Source organism: Pseudonaja textilis, chromosome 2 (assembly GCF_049901715.1).
Source record: "Pseudonaja textilis isolate UNSWEBS1 chromosome 2, rPseTex1.2, whole genome shotgun sequence".
Classification (NCBI taxonomy): domain Eukaryota; kingdom Metazoa; phylum Chordata; class Lepidosauria; order Squamata; family Elapidae; genus Pseudonaja; species Pseudonaja textilis.
The window spans coordinates 126596291-126617561 of NC_141991.1; the positions used below are offsets into that span (position 1 = coordinate 126596291).

The window sequence follows — 21271 nt, forward strand, 5'->3', positions numbered from 1 at the left end:
AACAAATAAATAAATAATAAACAGAGCATTCATGTACATGATTAGAGAATTTCAAACAAATCTACCTATATTCATATTTTTCACTTTGAAGGATAAATTACAGTTTTTAAAAGATACTAGATAAGAGTATTTTCAAATAAAATATTTTGAAGTTATTTGGATAATCCATTGTATTTCTTATACTCTAGAGTATTTCTTTGGAAAAAATCATGAAGATGTAAAACTAAATATTTTTAGATGTGAATTTTCCACAAATACATAATTTTAGCTTTGGATCTGAAATATGAAAAAGTGTGTTCAATAACAACTGCTGTGTGTGTTTATTCTGCAAGGTAAATTTTCTATATTTCCTTCTAGCAACTGTATAAATATGATTCAAATATATGCAATAAAATATAAATGTTCTATATACAAAGACCTCTTTGAGATGGGTGGTTTAAAAATTTGAAATATAAATAATATGTACAAATTGATAAATGGGTTCAACCTAAAGCCTTAAATAAACATGGTCTTCTTTAGCACAACAATTTAATTTTTTGTAAATATGCAAAATAATAAAAAACAAATTTGCTGACATGTGGAATCATCAACAATTCTCCAAATAATTGAAATGGTACTTGGAAGTCACATACTAGAGAAATTATCATGAGAGACAAGAAGACAGCTTTCTTAAATGTATTCCAAGTATGTTGGTGCAGGGTTGGGATCTTAAGCTGATATAACACTTGATACTTTCAATCCAATATGGGATTTTGCTCAAGATCACATATAGAAGAAGCATGAATGTATAGGCTAAACAAATGAGTAAAAGGGGTAAACCAGAGGTGGTATTCAGCTGGTTCTGACAAGTTCTGGAGTACCAGTAGCAGAAATTTTGAGTAGTTCAGAGAACCAGCAAATACCAATTTTTACTGGAGATTTTACAGTATCCTTCCACTGCCATGCCTACCAAGCCACGCCCACAGAACCGGTAGTAAAAAAATTTGAATCCCACCACTGGGATAAACTAGAGTGAAAAACTAATAATTCAAAGTGACAGAATGAAAATATTTCAGTCATACTTCTCTATCATGTTTTAAGGCACATTTTTGACTTTGTCAATATATTGCATGTTATGTGCCTTCTAGCTGGTGGGATATGGGTAAAAGGTTTTGGACCTCTACTAGCTTACAAAGAATAAAATGAGCGTGCTTGGGGTAAAATTGGCGTGGCCATAGGCCCAAGCATTCTTTTCCTGTTAATATTAACAAAACCCATTTAAGAAGGAGGGAAAATAGTACAACAGTCATTTACCTAACCCTTGTAGGTAATCCAAAAAGATATAATTGAAAGTAGCTATGGTTAAGAGCAAGTTTCTGTTCATTTTGTTATATGAATTAAACCTATCAAGAGAAACAAGTTGAATGCAGTAGAATGAGGCATTTCAGAAGTGTGTGGTAAAACAATAGGAATGAATTGATCAACCTAGAAGTAAATGAAAGGCCTTGAAAAGCCAAGTGACGGTGGCTTGGCTTAATGAATGTATTTCCCCAGTCTTTTCCCCAAATGCACTTCAATACAGCACAAATATGCTGTGCTTTGCTTCAAGTGCCTTGAATATCTAGGAGGCAGTGCTCATCTCAGTTTCCTAGCAAAGGAAGCCAGCAGTGTACCATTGTTACCTTCCCAGTGAAGTGGTCCTATTTGTCTACTTGCATTTGCATGTTTTCAAACTCCATAGTCCAACCCATTTATCTATGTTAGCATCAATAGCTCATTACAGTCAGTTATATGTAAAAATATGGCTTTTATCAGAGCCTAACTCAATGTGATCTAAAAACAACTTGAGTCCCTGCAGGACCTGATGTACAGGAATCCTCCATTAGAAGAGATTACTCACCATTAATAGCCTGTCAGAGCAATTTCAAATCACAAATCTTAGTCTTCCATTTGTTACCTGGAACTTTAAGGGTTCATTATCAACATTTTAAAAGGTGATATTAAGATTTTTAACATTGCAGTCTTGGCCTCTTTTCTAACTTTAGAAAAACATGTTCTTTTTCTTCTTAGTCAAGGCTGTTTCTTTTGGTCTAGGTATAGAACTTGTCTTTTCAGAAATAAACGATGTATTCTCAAAGTCCTTGAACACACAAGTTTTAGCAAAGTACACTTTGAGAAAGGAATTCATAATGCAATCGATAAATTTGCCACTTGTGGAATGTAATCTAGAATCAATGTTTTTATTGTTCAAGTGTCACACGTAATCAATGTCTTTCATTGTTTGACTGATTGCTTTCTGAAATATCAAATGCACTGTATAGTTTCTTCCTGTACCTTATATAAACATTTGACTCTCAATAAATGCTTTTTGCTTTGTCTCAATTACTTACTGTTTCGTATATTTTTAGGTAGCAAAGAAGCACATGTGCAATAGTAAATGTTTCTAAAATTTGGGGATCAAGTTCTTATCAACTTCACACCAAACTCGGAGTGCCAGAATTTCGTGGCAACATATGGTTTAACATTTTGGTCTGTCTTACCATTGAAGCAACTAATATCTGTTTCACATCCAAAGGGTCATAATTTGCATGGCACTCGATTCCTTTAGCTCATCTTTGCTGGGAAACAACATACTTTGGGCTGGGGGAAAAAAACCTGGAACGGAATGAGTCCCCTCTTATAGGACCCAAATATATTTTCTCCTGATAAATACACTGGCAATATTTTCTTCTGCCCCTCTCCTAAGATATTGTGACAAATTTAAGTCACTCGTTGCTGTATCATGAAGTGGCATGTTTCCCTCAAGCGAACAACACCGATGGGCAGCTCTCAACGATGGTTTAAGGTTTTATTTTTTATTTAGTTATTACATTTGTTTTATTTATTATTACATTTGTTTGCCGCCCATCTCGCCCCAAGGTTTCTGGGTTCCCCATTACTTTGGAAGCTAAGCAAGTGGAGCCTGCCAATCAGCATGAGAATAGCCGAAGGGGCCATTATATGGTGGTGAGGAGAGCCCGGAATCCCCTGGTTCAGCCAGCGGTTATTTCAGTCGGGTGGGTTCAGTGACCGCTTGGAAAGAAAGTCCCCACCTTCCCCCTCTCGGTGGCCGTGCCTCGATTTGCGCCGGGACAGCGCCTTAGCGAGGGGCCTCCCCGTGAGGAGAACCCTGGCTCTCGCATCCCATCAGCTGGCCCTTAGCGCCACTCGCCTGAGGGAGAACGTCGGGCGCCATTTTTCTCCTTGGACGGACGATGAGTCGCAACTTTTGCCCCGCCGCCTTTTCCTTCTGGGCTTCGCTTCTGCTGTTCAAGGAAGTCGCGCCCAAAGCCCTGTCATCCCAGAATCTTTCCGACAGTGAGCCTTGGGTCTTGGCCCATCTTCGCAGGGCATTGAGCTCGGCGGTTGACAGATCGAAGTTTGTGGGGGGTGGAACCGTCACCGGAGCGCGCGGGAATCCTTCGCGGAGGACGCGCAAGGGTCGTTGTCGTCTCGGATGGGGAGGTTGCGAACGCTCCCGAAAAGGAGGCGTCCTGCGGGCTTCACTGCTGCCATTTCTGCGGCATTGGCGGCTCGCGAAAGGCCCGTCGACGATTGCATAAATAAGGGCAAAAATGGGGATTGCCTCAAGCATTTGATCTCGGTGACTACCCCGCGAGGATGTCCGCGCAAAGCTGCATTCTCACAGTGCGGGGGTTTCGTTCCCTACGATCTTTGTTGGGTTGTTGGTAGCAATTCTAAATAAAAGGGCTGTTACAACTTTTGCCTGCTACCTAATATATAAGGGCGGAATAAAAATAAATACAAATACTCATATGAGGAACTTGTGAGTATTAATCAAGTTGTCTGTTGAGTTCACTGCTGCTTCAATTCAAGTTGGACAACTCTTGTAATAATGAAAGCTAGTGGTATTTCATAATTATTAATCTCCAGTATCTGGTCCAATAACAGCAAATATTTCCTTCCCAGATAAATTTTTAAAAGGCTCTTTGGTTATTACTTTATGTATATTGTTGAATGTTGGTGTTGATTCTTGAGCTGTCTTAGAATAATTGAAAATTAACAATATAACTACATTTTGATTTCTAGGATGTGGAGCAAGGCCTGCAATAACAGCCGAGATTCAAACTGTAGGTGGACATGTTGTTCAGCCTGGAGCATGGCCATGGCAAGTTAGTCTTCAGATTTATCATATTCCATCAGGTCGATATCGGCATATATGTGGTGGATCTTTAATTAATAACAACTCGGTGCTGACAGTAGCACGTTGCATTAAGAAATGGGTGTATGTATCTTTAATTTCTAAATCTTTTTCTGTTCAGTTTGAAGATTTTAAATAAATGATTGAATTTTGAAATTGGAGAGATTTTGGAATTGGAGAGATTCAGAAAAGTGTTTTAGTATACCTCTAGCCTTAACAACACTTGTTCAAATCTTTTTATCAAACTTTATAAAATAAAACTAGATAAAACTAGATGATATAGGGTTTCCAGTTTGAGCAGGGGGTTGGACTAGAAGACCTCCAAGGTCCCTTCCAACTTTGTTTTATTAGATACAGCAGCTTTTAATGTATGCAGAAAATATTTTAAGAGAGAGCAACAGCTAAAGAATTCCTGTATTTCTTTTCCTTGATAGTTAAAATGCTGTTCACCCTTTTGCCACTTGGCAGAAACATAAACTAGGATGAAATTTCTGTTAGGTATAGCTGTTAATTGCTATCCTTCCAAAGGTAGGATGCCACCAAATGGCGATGTCTTTATGTAGTATGAGTTAATGAGATTGGTGTATTCCTACAGCACTGTTTCTCTTCCTTCCCACCAAATATCAGAGGCTTGTGGGAGAGCATCTGCCAGTCCCCAGCCTTTAAATCTGCTGGGGCTTTGGAGTCTAAGCTGGAGCTCTACATTGCTAGATTATATCTTTCAAGATTCACTAAAGCTTTTCACAGGTTCCAGCCATGGTTAGAATTCAATAATGCAGGCTAACTGCCATTGCCTGGAGTACATCCTGACCAGGTTGAGTCAAGGTTGACTCAGTCTTCTATCCTTCTGTGGTCAGTAAAATGAGGATACAGATTGTTGCAGGCAATATGCTGTCATAAACAAATCAGAGAGTTCTGTAAAGCACTATGGAGCAGTTCAAGCCGTATAGGCGGGATAAGCAATCTAAGTGCTATTGCTATTAATCAACATTACCAAAATATCATCCGCTTGTGTTCTACAGGTGGTCCTTGCTTAAAGACCACTGGTGCAGCACCATTCCAACTTAGGATCGGAGTAAGTGATAGTCAATGACTGGTCCTCATATTTATGATAGTCACAGTATCCTCATGGTCATGTGATGATGATCCAGGTGCCCAGTTATGAACAGAACTTTAGAATTCATTGTCATTCATATTCATTTTGAGCTATCACAAAGCTGAGGCTGTTGAAAAAACAGGTAGCTTGCATCCTGCCATCATGCATCAGTCTAAAGGTAATCTAAATTGTTTAACACCACTCTTAAGATCCATATTAGATACCACCCTTCACAAAAGCAAAAGAAGAAAGCTTATTTTTTTGTAAAGAATATTATATACCTTTGCCCACACAAACATCAGCAGTAGTAAAAAGGAGAAAAAATCAGAATATTTATCCTATGAAGTGTACACAATCCCACTTAGGAACAGGAAGTCTCTGTGTGAGTTCTTCCTTCTCACTTTAATTAAAAATGTACACTTTTTGTTGTTGGGTAAACTGCTTTTTTGTTTCAAGACCAGAGGAGCCAAGAAGACATTTCCTAGGACAATATTACTTCTGCTGCTTTAAAATGTACCAAATGATTAAATTATATTTAGAAATAGATAGTGCAAATATTATGTCTGTGAAAAGTTTAAAGTTCAATCACATGACTCAACTGCTCATTGATTTCAGAATTGATAAGCCACTGAAAAGAGGATTTTAAAGTTTCAGCCACTAAAATGGCATTGATGAGAGGGTCCATTTTAAATTACTTTCTTTTTAAACACTTTAAAAATAATATATACAATTTGAGAGATTTTTCAGATAGAGAAGTGTCTAATAGATATAGAAGTAGAAAAAAAGCATCCTATTTTGAATTATGTTTTTAGGACATCATTTTTTTTGTCTGAACTAGCCTTATTTCTAACAAAAAAAAATGGAAAAATTGATATAAAGTATTCAGTGAAGAGTGAACAGATCACTCCTACCATCAACTATAAAGTCACTAATTGGAATGGATGATTGCATAATTATGCAGCTATGCATAATGGTGGCTATTTTCTTTTCTAAGAATTCTCTGAAATATTTTGTTTTCACAAGAAATACTTGTTATACTGGCTTCTTTATTTTCTAGAATGTCCAATTTCTATTTCTGAATCATCTTTTTCCTTCACTAGCATGCAGTTGGTTTTCTGATAGCCACAGCCTAATTTGTGAACTCTACTTAGATTTATGCTCTACAGGAAAACCTATTGTTATAGTAGTGAACATCAAGTTTAGAAATTAAAAAATCTCCAGCCAAACTCACTTAACCAGTGCTTAATTTTTTTAAACCAATTTGTTATTGTAATTTTTAATGGCACTAAATTTCCACCCCCATCCCAGTATCCACAGAAATATACTGTGCCGGAAATGCACTTAAATACAATAAGTCATTTAGAAAAAATGTAGTTTTCTGTCTTATTTCTGATTGAAAACTGCAAAACTCTAGGATAGATTTTTTTTTCTCAGTTGTTGTCAATGACCAATTTTGAAGTGATGTGTTTAGTTTGAGTTGCTTAAAATAGAACATGTTTTGGTTTGGTTTTTGCACTTTTTTCTGTAAAACATAATACAACCAGTAGCACATTGACTTCAGTGCTATATAGCACTCTTTCATCTACTGTTTTATAGTGATATTTTATTTGGCTAATGTCAGTTCTTCTATTTGGGGATTTTTAAAACATGCTGGTCCAGATTCTAGATGGAAATGAGTACAGAAATTGGAATCTTTCTTTCTATGCAATATGTGTTTTACTATAAAATAAATCTTGGTGATTGTCTGAGGTTTGTTGCCAGTTAAACTATCAATATAATATTGTCCTTATATAAATTTACAGAAAATCTTCACTTTGAATACTGTATATAGCTTTATTCACTATGCTTCAAAAAGCATACTATGGAATAGTAAAAATGCAAAAATGTAGCTTCTTTGGATAAGATGATGAATTTCTTGGCTTAGAGCAACATCAGGTAAAGGGAGTTATGCTAAAGCATAGATATATGCTATATATGAAATCATATGCAGTATGAAAAATGGGCGACAAGTGGGCTGTTCCATTGAAATTAAATGCAGGGGTTTTTAGTATCAAAATAACTTTTCGTACAATTTATAATTAAAGTATAGAATTCACTGCAATCAGATCTGGTAGTAATAATTCAGATGATTTTAAAGTGCAGATGAATGAATAAATTCATGGAGGAGAAAACTACTAGTAGTTAGTAATCTTGCTAGTTGTGAATATCATACCTTAAATGGGAGGGGGGGGGACAATGGAAGAGAATTACTGTATTGTCCTCAGTTATTTGCTTTTAAATTTCTTAAATACATCCATTTGGGGACAGGTACAACATTCCTTCCCCCAATCCATTTAAAGTCATTATCTCCTGTATTCATGTTATAAAGCTACATATATAGAGATTTATTGTTCAGAACAAAAAATATTGTATGGTATTTGTATCTCATGTTTCTATATTCCAGTTGTCAAATTGAATACTTAAAGAGTTTCAAAGAATAATTGTTACAATAAAACAAAGTCCAAATACAGAGATGTATAACATGGTTATAGAAGATATTCACAATGTAAACACTGCTATAGTAACATTGTAAAGTTTGGAAATATGTTTTTAATTGTCAAAATGTTGAATAAATAAATTTAAAACAAAAACAAAACAAAGTCCTAATGGCAGGGAACAGTACTTGTGTTGGTTTTATTTAAGGGATAAAATTCCAAGTTTTCTTACTTCATAGTATTCTTGAACTGAACTAAAAATACAGTACTACAGATTTTAAGATTGCATAACTCTAAAATTATATAAAGCAGCCACTGAGCCTCATTAACTCTACAAAGGTTTTTATTATCCTAGGAACCCAGAATATTGGAGAGTTGTGATTGGTTTACATCATCTTTATAAACCTCATTCTCACACCATAAATCGTCGGGTGAGAAGTATCATTGTTCATTCTGATTTCAAGTGGGACAGCTATGAAAATGACATTGCAATGTTTAAACTTGTGAAGTTTGTTGAGTACAATAAATATATTCAGCCTATCTGCTTATCTCACAATTCTCATCTCGTGACTGATAAAAATCCATGTTATGTAAGTGGATGGGAAAACAGAAAGAAAAAAGGTAATTATTTAATTTTTCTGTGGATAACGTTTCATGAATTCAGAAAGCTTTCACATTTTAAGTAATTTAGCTTACTATGGAGAACAGGGCTGGGCTTCCTTTCACCCTACAAGAAAGCCTGTGATGCTATCATGAGGAGGGATTGGGCTGATTCTTAGTCTTTAAGGCCGGTTCAGAGGTGCATATGGGAACAGGAGACCTGTAGAAACCAAATTACTCCTACTGCTAACATTAAGATCCCTGAATCTCCATCCTCCATCCTTGTCTGTCTGCATTAATATAACTTTCAGCCTTAGCCTATTGAACTAAATTAAATTTCATTATCTGCTAAATTATTTCATATTATAGATGTGAAGCAACTTTTTTTTTGGCCAATGATTCAAGCAATTCGATATGAGTGCTTTCATATTAGGGCTATGAAATGTTACAGAGTATAAAATTTTAGGCTAGGAAAGAAAACCCAGGAGAATGAATAATTTTTATATAATCTACATTCATGTGTATTTAATAATTTCCATTATTTTAAATATATAGTGACAACTTCTGGAGATGCTCTTGTGCCTGCATACTTTTCAGGCATATTTGTTTTAAATAAGTTGCCCCAGGGATCATGAGCCTCACTATTTTGTTCTGGTTTCCTGATATAATCAACACTAAGAAATTATCACTTCCCAATCTGCTGTTTTCTAGGTAAGGAGAAGAGTAGTGAAAGGGACACGGTGGCTCAGCAGCTAAGACGCTGAGCTTGTCAATCAGAAAGGTCGGCAGTTCAGTGGTTCGAATTTCTAGGAGCGTAATGGAGTGAGCTCCCGTTACTTGTCCTAGCTTCTGCCAATCTAGTAGTTTGAAAGCATGTAGAAATGCAAGTAGCAAAATAGGAAACACTTTGGTGGGAGATAACAGCGTTCCGTGCACCTTCGGCGTTTAGTCATGGCAGCCATATGACTACGGAGACTTATTTGGACAGTGCTGGCTCTTCGAGTTTGTAATGGAGATGAACACCACCCCCTAGAGCCGGAAAGGACTAGCATGTAAGTGCGAGGGGAACCTTTACTACACTGTGAGCGGAACTGATGACTCCAATGGAACAAAGAGATGGAAAGGATCGGCTGTTCAGGTTTCCTCTCTGATCAAGAGAGCACTTTGGAATGTCCACATATGCTCCAGACAATTGCTTCTTACAAGGAGACCACCAGCCAATGATCTCCAGCAGGTTTAAAGTTCTGGGAGATGAGAGTTTGTCATCTTTGCCCAAGCTGGCACTTTTTAAAAAGACAGCGGATTTCCTTTCTTAATCGCTTTCGGAAATTGCTTATTAACTGTTTTTCAGATATTAAGAACCTAAAGAAAGGCAAGTTTTACTACACTGAAGTGAGTTTCCTTCCATCCTTTAGCAGAAGACTTCAAAACTTCATCTCAGGTGTAAACAAATTTAGTGATTGTTCATCTCCACTAAGATTACAATTGACCAACATTATATTTCTTTCTTTTAGTTCTAACAGTCTTAATCGTCATTCAATCGTTTAAGATTTTTTTTTTCTTCAATTCTTTTTTACCTCATCACAAAGAATTGTTCAAGTCTTTTACATACTTGTTTTTTAAATCCAGTAATGAAAAAATATTTAGTTTACTTTCTTGGTTCATCATTTGTATTTCCCTTTTGATCTTTAAAATATAATCAGTTTCTTTTCTATAACCAGTGAGAAATCCTTTTCCAAGTTATTCTTTTGGCATGTCATTTGTAAATCCGCTTTAAGTATCTAACTTGTTAGATAAAATACGTTTTGCATTTCTTCAATTTCATTTTTTAAACACAGTCTAACTATAGAGGCAGACACCATGACTGACACAATTGATATTGTGGCTATTAATCTCTGGTTCTATTCTTCAAGTCTGCATTAATATTTTGAATGTTATAATGTTTTGCATCATTTTAATTGACACAAAAGATTTCCCCCCTCTGCCTAGAATCTTTAGTTCCCTCTAGTGTCCAATTTTTAAAAACATAAAATTACTTATCATTATGTCTTGCAAAACCAAAAAAGATCAATTTCCCAATTTCTTTGTTTTTTATAATTAATTCCAAAATCATCTTATATTTCTATATTCCCAATTTATCTGCCCTCTTGTTCATTCATAACTTTCTGAGATCAGTCTTCAGTTTTTGCTGTTTATTACAAATTCTTTAAATTTTTAATCTTACAATTAAATTTTTCTTTCACTCAGGGTTGAAGCAAACTCACTTGATGTTTTCAAACTTATCATTCCAAAGGTCTCTAATAGATTAAAAGTAATTAAAAAGCAAGTTTTGAAAGATAATAGAAAATGAGGTTAATAGTATCTCTAAAAGGTGCTGAGCACAGTTGTAAGCAAGATGGCTATTCCTGTCTTCACAGAGAAGACAGGACTAGACCTAATCACTAGTTCTTCATTGTTTGCCACAGTTATTAACGCTGCATTTGTAAAAGTATCTTCAGTCAACCATTCCTTCCCTGGAAGCCAATTTTTATTTCTCTAAAAATGAGATTATCATATGTTTTTATAACATTTGAAATACGTTGTTAAATTTAAGGATGAAATAATATTATATAGAAACTACCTGGATCTTTTAATATTTTTTTTAATCCTTTTATGTTTCATTTATTTTAATGATTACAGTGCATGTAGGTGGGGGGCTCTACAGAAAAAATTGGGTGGTTGAAAAAATGCCTTTTTTGGTCATCTAATGATTTGAAGGCTTAGGACATTATGCTTAGAAAATAGCACTGCCAATGTTCTATATTTTCCATAAGGCTTGTCTTACTACAAAATTAGCAACAGGGTATCTGTAGCAGTTAAAGAATTAACAGTTTTATAATGGTACTAGTTCTTATGAACTGGAGTTCACTCTATCTGATATTTCAAGTTCTGTCCTTAGCAAAGGGTGTCTATATATGCTGTTTGTACAATAGTAAACATGATTAAGAAAAATGAGGTACAATAAATAAAAATTGTGATCATTACCCACTGGTAGTAGCCTTTGACCTTTTTGTAATGCATGCACATTGCTTAGAGATAAACTGAAGTCTTTGAACACTTTTTCCATAATAACTTGTTAATTTTAAAGGTAACTTTTTTTTTACTGCTCTTTTGGAAACTTGAAAAGAATGCTGAACATATTTTGTTTTTGTTTTTTACAGGCAAAATTCACACTGTATTACAGGAAGCTCGAGTAATTACTATTCCACTACATGTCTGTAATAAATATGAACGGTATAAAGGAAGATTATCAACTGATATGATTTGTGCTGCCTCACCAACAAATAGCTGTGTGGTAAAATAAAAATATTTTTATAAGTTTTAAGTGTATAATATATAGTGTCATTTGGTATTTCAGCAGTGCCTTAAATTGAATAATGAGTTGATAAAAGAAATTGTGAATTCATGTATTTTTAAAGAACTTTTTTTTAATAAGGAACATCTTAAAATAACTTCTTTTAAATTAACTATAGGTAGCCCTCAACTTATGACCACAATTGAGTCCAAAATTTCTGGTGCTAAGTGAGACATTTGTTAAGTGAATTTTGCTCCCATTTTAATGACTTTTCTTGCCACATTTGTTAAGTGAATCACTGCAGTTACTAATACAGTTAAGTGAATCTGACTTCCCCCTTTGCTTGCCAGATACTGCAACTGTACTAAATGAGTCAGCTGGCAAGCATCTAAAGGCTGTTCTTAGGTGGAGCATTTAACATTTCTGCTAGTTTATTTAAACTGATCATGTGGCCATGAGGAGGCTGCAATGGTTGAAAGTGTGAAAAACAGTCATGAGCCACTTTTTTCAGTGCTGCTTTAACTGAATGGTCACTAAATGAACTGCTGTTAAGTCGAGGACTCAACTCTCAGCCTTGAATTGGCTTTGTATTGAACCCAGATGGGATCAAATGCTCTTCTTTCGTATAGTCAATGTTCAATTCACTATTTTAAAATTTATTGGTAACCTTTATATTCATATAAAATTAAAGGTTTGAAAATATTCAATGGCAGAGGAACTTCTGACATACAGTATGAAAATTTTGTATTTTCATGGATTTTTCTATCTACTTTTTTGTTTCTTTGAAGTGTTTGTGTTTATAGGGTTTTTAATATTTCTATACATATTTTTTCTTAAGCACCTTTTCACAGCCCCATAGTTTTTAACATAGTTTTCATGAGTTTTTTAGTCTATGATAAGTGTGTACTATGCCAACAAAATTATATTGATTTTTTGAAATTAAATTAATAATTGATTTTTTAAAAAACATTTTTGTTACCTGAAGGCCTGTGTAATTACACTCTTTCTGAACCAAGCAGAAGATTCCTATGTAGTATTTCAGAACTTCAGAATAACATGAACATTTTACTTTTTCCATGTTTTTCATATTCTAGGGAGATAGTGGTGGACCTTTGATGTGCTATTTCCCAAGTGTATCGAAATACTATCTGATAGGCATCACCAGTTTTGCCAGTGGCTGTTATCCAGATGAGTATCCAGGACTCTATACACATACAGTTAGCTACAGAAAATGGATAGATTTTCATCTTCATAATAAAACTGCAACCACAGTGAACATCCAAAGTATTCTAGTTCTTTTAACTATGGAATGGATAATCTTTCACCTTCTATAGACCTGTTCTTAGGTGGAGTATTTAACATTTCTGCTAGTTTATTTAAACTGTGTCAACTAATTAAATTTGCAATGTACTATCCCAACAGCTTTTAAAATATATTTCATTTGTAATTTAGATCACATTATTAAACATTTCTGTATTGTATTAAATGCCTGAAATTTTGTTATGCTGTTTGATATAAATTAATTGATGTTATCATTTGGCACATATGGTAGAAACCAATCACTAAGTTGAAACTTAGTATGATCTATGAATTACTGGTGCAAGATTATACCAAATATTTAATATAATATAGTAGGTTGATCTGTCTTGATTTCTCTAATAGGATTAGCTCTAAACAAGGGTCACAAAATTGGAGAAAGCTTTTTTCCCTTAGTTTGCAACTCCAAATATTTCTATCTTGTTCCTGTAGAGCATTTTGAAGAATGGATCATAGGATATTATTGCACAGATAAATTCCTCCCTTTATTATAGCAATGGATCCAATCTAAAATCACCTTTGAAATAACAGAGTAATATTTCATCTTTTACATTTAGCTAATTTAGAGAAAAATTATAAAGACCTAAAAATGAGTTTCTGGTATGAGTCCTATAAACATTAAATGTTGAATTCATTAATATATATGAATGAAAATGGTAAGAAGAATGAGTGTAAAATATGAGAATGTGAATTACTTCATGAAAGGATATGAAAAGGCATGTGTTGTGGCATATATTTGTAGAAATCTCATGTATAAATGAATGGAATATATGAGTGTTATGTCTCCTCTTGGAGATTCAAACGAACAAACACAAAGCAGCCATTTCACAATCAAATCAAACTGTAGAAAATAACAAGATAACGGCTGGCAAAAACTGTTAGGACTTCCCTTCAAAATTCAAACAAACAGAGATCTCTTTGCAGTAACGAACGTCCTCATTCAAAATAGACATTTTGTTTCTGGCAAAAGGCACCAGCTCAGCTGTGTCCTTTTATACCCATTAAGGCAACGTGCTAATTAACTGGCTTGCCCTTCAGATTAACGTTCCCTGGTTCTGACGTCATTCCACGATCTAACAGTCTTCAGATTCGAAGTTTCTTAACAGTACCAATCCTTCCAATCACAACATATGAGTATATGTGAAGGCATGGCACTGAATAAATGAATATTTCAAATTAGTGACAAAAATATTTTGAGCCTTTAAAAACTTAAAACATTCCATCAAAGACCACCGGAGAACAATCCAATATTATTTTTTTAAAAGGCTGTGTAGAACTGTCTGCAGAAGAATAGAGAAATTAACATCTAATGGTCCCATGCTGAGATATTCTTGTACCTTTAATATTTTGAATGAAAAGTATGCCTCCAATCTCCCTAACCTTAATTTATATATGGATATTATAATTAAAAAGTGGTAAATAATTCTTAAAATAAACTATTTTATTTGTATTTCCTATATACCTCTACACATAATCACCATTACTTTCTACATACTTTGGCCAATGATGGACAGGCTACTTAAAGCTTAAAGTCTGCTTCTTCAACCAGGTCTGAAGTTCTTTCTTCCTCCATACTCATACTTGTCCATGAAAGTATACCTTCAATTATTGAAGAAGGTGGAAGTTGCATGGTCCCAAAACTGGACTGCATAGTGGATAAGGTTAAACAGTGAAATCAAATTTGCAATTGCCTCCTGGGTGAGGAGTGAGATTTAGTACTGTCATACTGCAGCAAAATTTCCTTTTGTATTTCCAACAGTGGTGGGATTAAAATATTGTTGCCACTGGTTCGGTGGGCGTGGCTTTGTGCGTGTGCTTTGTGCGCATGCAGACTTTGTGTGCACGCATGCACTGAATGCACACTTTGCGCAGGTGCAGAGGCATTTGTGCAGGCACAGAGGCGTTCTAACTCACCTCCTGCAAGCCTGCATGATCCCAGTCGCTTCAGCAGCTGCCGCGCAGCACTATTCTGTGCCGTGCAAAGCAGCTACGCTTCAACTTCAGCAGATAAAAGTGAGTATGGGAGCCCGGGAGGGTGCGTGGCCCCACAAAGAGCAGCAGAGAGAACCGGTTCAGTCTCCGCTGCTCATCGTTGCTACCAGCTCTCCAGAACCAGACTGAACCGGTTATAATACAACATTCTGAGTTGACAGTAATGCCAGTTTTAAGGAAATCCATGTGAATAATATTAACTACCACCCCCAAAACTTACAAATTTTCCTACCAAGGCCTAGGTTTACTTCTGCAATATTGACTTTGACAGGTCACAAAAGGTGAACACATGACCCTGAGACGCTAGCCATCATAAATATCAGGCATGTATCTGAATTTTGATCACATGAGCAATGGGGATGCTGCAAAAGGTTGTAAGTCACCTTTTTCAGTCCTGTAACTTTGAACTATCACTAAATGAACTGTTGTAAATTGAGGAAAAACTATTCAGTCCATTTGGGTGTGGTGTCTTTCCAATTTTAATCTCTATAACTTTTTTTAAAATAAATTTTATTGATTTTACAATTAAAACAAACCAACAACACATAAATGAAAGAGAGAAAAAGAAGAAAGGGAGAAGAAAATAGAAAAAAAAATAGAAAACAATTAAAAACATTCTCATCTTAAAGTTTTTAAGATCTCTTTTTTATCCTTATTTTATGCCATATACACACACACCTAATCCTTACATATATCTGTGTATCACTACGATGGATTTATCCTATCCTCTTTTGCCTTTTAGTGTGAAGTCTATCTTTGGTCTATCCATTTGTACCAGCAGTTCCAGCTGTTGTAGTATATTGAAGTGTCTTTATTTTTTAATGCCAAAGTTAATTTGTCCATTTCTGTACAACTTGAAATTTTTTGAATGATCATCTCTGATGGAACATGAGGCTGCTTCCAACATTGTGCAAAAACTAATCTGGCCGCTGTCAAAATGCGTATTATTATTTCACTTTTTTGATATTTGTTTATCAAAGATCCCTAACAGAAAGGCCTCTGGTTTGAATTAGATCTGTTCTCTTGTCATTTCTTCCAGCCAATTTCTAATTTTCTGCCAATAGTTTTGAGCTTCTGTACAGGACCACCACATATGGAAAAAAGTTCCCCCCTTTTTTTTTTGCATTTCCAGCAATTCGGACTCATATTGGGGTGCATTTTCGCTAATCTCGGAGGAAGGTGCCATCTATAAAACATTTTATAAGCGTTTTCTTTGTATGCTAGCGATTTTGTAATTTTATTATTTCTACCCCAGAACTTTTCCCATTCTGTTATGGTGATGCTATGTCCTATATTCCTACTCCAGGCTATCATGTTCCCTTTTACAATTTCTTCTTCTAATTCTACTTCTAATAAATAATAATTATTATTTTTTGCCTGATCCTAATAAAATTAGCTAATTGCTGGAGTTTATTGTTAATTCCAAATTCTTTCTTGTCCTGTTTATTTCTACTTTGAATTTGAAGATATGACCACTGATCAATTTTTAGTCCCCGATCTTGAAGTTCTTGCTGCGATTTCAAATTTTCTTGTGTATCCAATAGGTCCTTATATTTAATCATTTTAGTGAATCATCGCCTCCATTGTTGAAATCCAAATTGGTATTTTTAAATAGTGGGTTTTTTTTCCGTATTTTCTTCCAATTAGTTAATAATGAGTCTCTGATTAGGTGTCTGTGGAAATATTTCTGTCTAGTTTTCCCTACATCCCATAAAAAAGCATGCCACCCCCTCTGCAAGTCATGGCCCTCTAAAAATAATATTCTCTTATTGGTTAAATTCACCCATTCCATCAACCATACTAAAGAGGCTGCACTATAATACAACTCCCAATTTGGAAGTGCCAGCTCTCCCCTGCTCTTCATATCCTGCATTGCCTTTAAATTTATTCTAGGTTTTTTCACTTGCCAGATAAATTTTACAGTTATTTTATTAAATTCTTCCAAAAAAAATGTGTGTACTTTGATTGGGATCGTCTAAAATATATATAGGAATTTTGGAAGAATAATCATTTTAATAGCAGCAATCCTGCCTAATAATGAAAGTTGCAGGTTGCCCCATGTTTCTAAATCCTTCTTTACCTGTTGCATCAATTTATCATAATTATTTTCCTTAAGTGTCTTACAATGTGCCGTCAACCATATTCCTGAGTATTTAACTTTCTTTATCACTTGTATTCCCATAACTTCTAGTTCTATTTTCTGTTTTTCTGTTAAATTTTTAGTCATTAATTTTGTTTTCTTCCTGTTAATTGTAAGTCTTGCTACTGCTCCAAATTGTTCTAATTCATTCATCAATTTTTGTCCTCCTTCTATTGGTTCGTCAATGAAAAAAATCATATCATCCGCAAACACTTGCAACTTATATTCTTTAATCTCTATAACTTTAATCTCCTGAATTGTAAATGGATTGCTTAATCCATTTACAATTCAGGAAATTAAAGTTATAGAGTATGTGTTTCATACAATTCAGTCTGTGTTCTTCAGAAACTTCAAATTCTGAATTTTTAATGATGTTTTCAAACATTTTTATTATATGCTTAGAGTACAATTCTAATCAGTACTGAAATCTATGATGGACAGTTAATACAATAATTTGAAACTCTGAGCCATGCCACCGTACTGTTTTTCTGAATCTTGCATATGCTTGAATTTAATACTTGGCCTTTTATTTATATATAATTCATTTACTTGTCTGTCAGGCATTTAATATCTTACTCTCAATACAAACAGAAATAATTTGAAATAAAAATATTAGACTTGGTAAAATATTCATTTAATCACTGCAATTCTTGCTAATGAAGTCAAATTTAATTTCTATCAAGAAATATGTCTTTCCGTATGTTTTTTTAAATGCTAAATATTTGACTTAATGATAATGTTAAAGCCTATTAGTCAATGTCCAATTCGTTTTTCATCCTCTGTCAAATTCAATATCAGCATCTGAGTTTTTTCTTCATTATTCTGATACTCTTGACACTGAAAAATACTGATAAGAGCAGCCCCCAATCTTTGGACACCAGGGACTGATTCCATTGAGTTTTTCCATGGACCAGAGGGGGAGTAGTTTTGCATGCTACCTGCATCCTGCAAATGGGGCTTTATTTGTTTGCGTGAACTGGATGTTGGTTGGAGAGCCCTGCTTATAACTCGAGGATGAATAGATGTTAGTACAGAATTATAAAAGATATTAATAGCACTTATATACCGCTTCATAGTTTTTACAGCACTAAGTAATTTATAGTCAGCATATTGCTCCCAACAATCTGGGTCGTTTCACTGACTTCAGAAGAATGGAAGGCTGAGTCAACCCTAAGCCCATCAGGATCAAAGTCCTACCATTGAGCAGTCTCAGCCTGCAATCTGCATTCTAACCTCTGTGCCACCCTGAGTCATAAATAATTTAAATTTGTTCAACTAATTGGTTCATAATACTCTATTTTTCTTGACATTTTAAATGCTAAGAGTTCTAATGCTATAAAAAACAAAGGGAGAAATGACACCCTTGTTCTGTTCTCTTCAAAATAATCCATAGCTATGAAGCAAGATCACTATTTTAACTTTTTGCTCTTTATAGATACTTTGAATCTAGGTAAAATGCCGAATTATAGATCTGTTTTGTCACTTCCTGTAATACAGGAAGTGACAAAACTGGCCTATAATTTGGCCTGAAAAGCCTTGCAGAGGCTTTTTCCAAGCCTCTGGGAGGCTGAAAAAGGCCTCAAAACAACCGAAAAATCAGCTGTGAGGTGCAGTACAGGTAAAGGGGTGGCAAGAGGGGAATTGCGCGCACATGCGCAGGGCATGGGGAGGGGCACGCGCATTGCATTCTGGGTGATGGCACACAAGTGCATGGACGCTACTGCGTGTGCAATTTTTGGCACAGGAGCCCATAAAGGTTAGCCACCACTATCCTATACCATTTCAGACAAGTGACTGTCCAGTCTCTTCTTAAAAATCTCCAGTAATGAAGCATCCGCAATGTCTTAAGGCAAGCTTTTCCACTGATTAATTTTCCTCATTGGTAGGAAATTTCTCCTTAATTCCAGGTTGCTTCTCTCGATTAGTTTCCATTCATCTTCTTGTCCTGCCCTCTTGTGCTTTGAAAAATAAGTTTACCCCCTACCACTCAAATACTGGAATGCTGCTATCATGTCCCCTCACCCCTAGTCCTTTTCTCTAGACTAGCAAAACCCAAATCCTGCAACCATTCATGTTTTAGTCTCCAGGCCTTTAATCATCTTAGTTACTCTTGGCAATTTTTCCTAAGGCTCAACATCTTTTTTGTAATGTAATGACCAAAACTGGATGCAATATTCCAGGTATGGTCTTATAAAGTGGTACTTTATAAAGCAGTACTAATACTTCATGTGATTTTGATTGCATGCCTGTTTATACAACCAAGAATTGTATTAGCTTTTTTTGGCTGCTGAAAACTGCTGACTCATGTTTAAGTGGTTGCCCATTAGGACTCCAAGGTCCCTCTCACTGTTACTGTTTTTGAACCAGGTTTATCCTAATCTGTACTTGTACCTTTGGTTTTTCCTGCCCAGGTGTAAAACACTGCTTTTTTCCATATTAAATTTCATTTTGTTGGATAGGGCCCATTTTCAAGTCTGTCAATATATTTTTGGATTCTGAGCTTGTCTTCTGGAGTATTAGCGATTCCTACCACTTAGTGTCATCTGCAAATTTGATGAGTTCTCCTTCCCTCATCTAAGTCATTTATGAAGGTACTGAAGATTATTGGGCGTAAGATGGAATCTTGTGGTACCCCACTACTTACTTCCCTCCATGTAGATGTGGTACCATTAAGGACTACACATTGAGTATGGTTTGTCATCCAGTTACAAACCCATCTGGTGGTGATGTTATCTATCTATCCCACATTTTTCTAGGTTACCAAGAAGTAGGTTGTGGTCTACTTTGTCAAATGCCTTGCTGAAGTCTAAATTTCTACAGCATTTTGCTGGTCTACTAATTTAGCCACTTTGTCAAAGAATGAAATAAGATAGGTTTAGCATGATCTGTTTTAAACAAATCTGTGCTGGCTACCAGCTATACTACCAGTTTATTTGCTTCTAGATTATTTGCAGATCTGTTTTTTAATTATTTTTCCAGTATCTTCCCAAGTATTGATGTTAGGCTGACTGGTCTGTAGTTTTCTGGGTCTTCCCCCCACCCCCCTTTTTGAAGATGGTAACCACATCAGCTCTTTTCCAATCCTCCAGTAGTTTAATAATGAGATGAATCTATGTTTCAGGATAGTCAAATCATTTCCTTTAGGAATCAAGGAAATAAAATCTTTTTTATTTCTAAATTAACCTATCTTTTCCAATTATTCATGGTTAGAATATCTGAAACTTGGCTTACAATTCCCATCATTCCCATGGGGCAGGTCTGATTAAAGACCAACTCAGAAAAGAAAAAGTCAGTTTATCTCTGCTGCCTTGAAGGGGGATGTAAAGAACAGATTTTTCCATGTTCTCTGTACACTGGCTATGTCTGACAACTTTGGAAAGCTTGTGGTTAGTTATGTTTCTCTTTCTATATATATATATATAGAAACATAACTAACCACAAGCTTTCCATATATATAGTATTCAGCTTTGTTTGGGTATTTTCCCACGTCATTATAGTTGTGGCAACGTTTCAGCAGAATCTCATCTGCCATCATCAGGCTTCTGTATTGTGTTTGTACGTGAGTCAGACTTTCACAGCCATCTCTCTTTTAAATTTGGTGCTAGCCTTCTGCTGTGCCAGAATGGTATACAATGTTTCCAACAGAGCATACAACATTTCCAACAGAGAACTCACCAAAACCGAAACAGATGTCCTAACCAAAGGATTCAATTATGCTATAGCACCCAAAAAAATCCGCACAGAATCCATCATATGTGGAATGGAATCCAGCCTAACTAAATTAAATACAGATGAAGCTGATAGAATAAGACACCAAGTCACTAATATCCTATGCACAAGCAAACCACCCAAAAGCAACTTGCACAAAGAGCAATTAAAAGCCCTGCAAGCCCTAAGGAACGACAGCAGCATAATCATACTTCTAGCAGGTAAAGGTAATGCCACAATAGTAATGGATAGAAAAGACTACGAAACAAAATTGACAGACCTACTCCAAGACTCCACATACAAACCCATAAACACGGAGCCAGCCACATATCTTGAAAAAATAACTAAGAAGAAAATTATAACCAGCCACATGAGCAAAGAGATCCAACAGACAATCATCCCAAGAGAAAAATCTTCCGAGATGCTCCAA

The 21271-nt window shown here is 35.3% G+C and overlaps 1 protein-coding gene across 1 annotated transcript; it reads left to right on the plus strand.

Moving 5' to 3' along the window:
- The first annotated feature begins 3100 nt into the window (after positions 1-3100).
- Positions 3101-13430, plus strand: LOC113447297 (transmembrane protease serine 12-like). The gene is made up of 5 exons (XM_087925169.1): positions 3101-3336; positions 4069-4264; positions 8106-8371; positions 11551-11684; positions 12779-13430. Exons 1-5 carry the CDS (start codon positions 3234-3236, stop codon positions 13016-13018), a joined length of 939 nt encoding a protein of 312 aa, XP_087781295.1. The 5' UTR covers positions 3101-3233; the 3' UTR covers positions 13019-13430.
- Positions 13431-21271: the final 7841 nt, after the last annotated feature.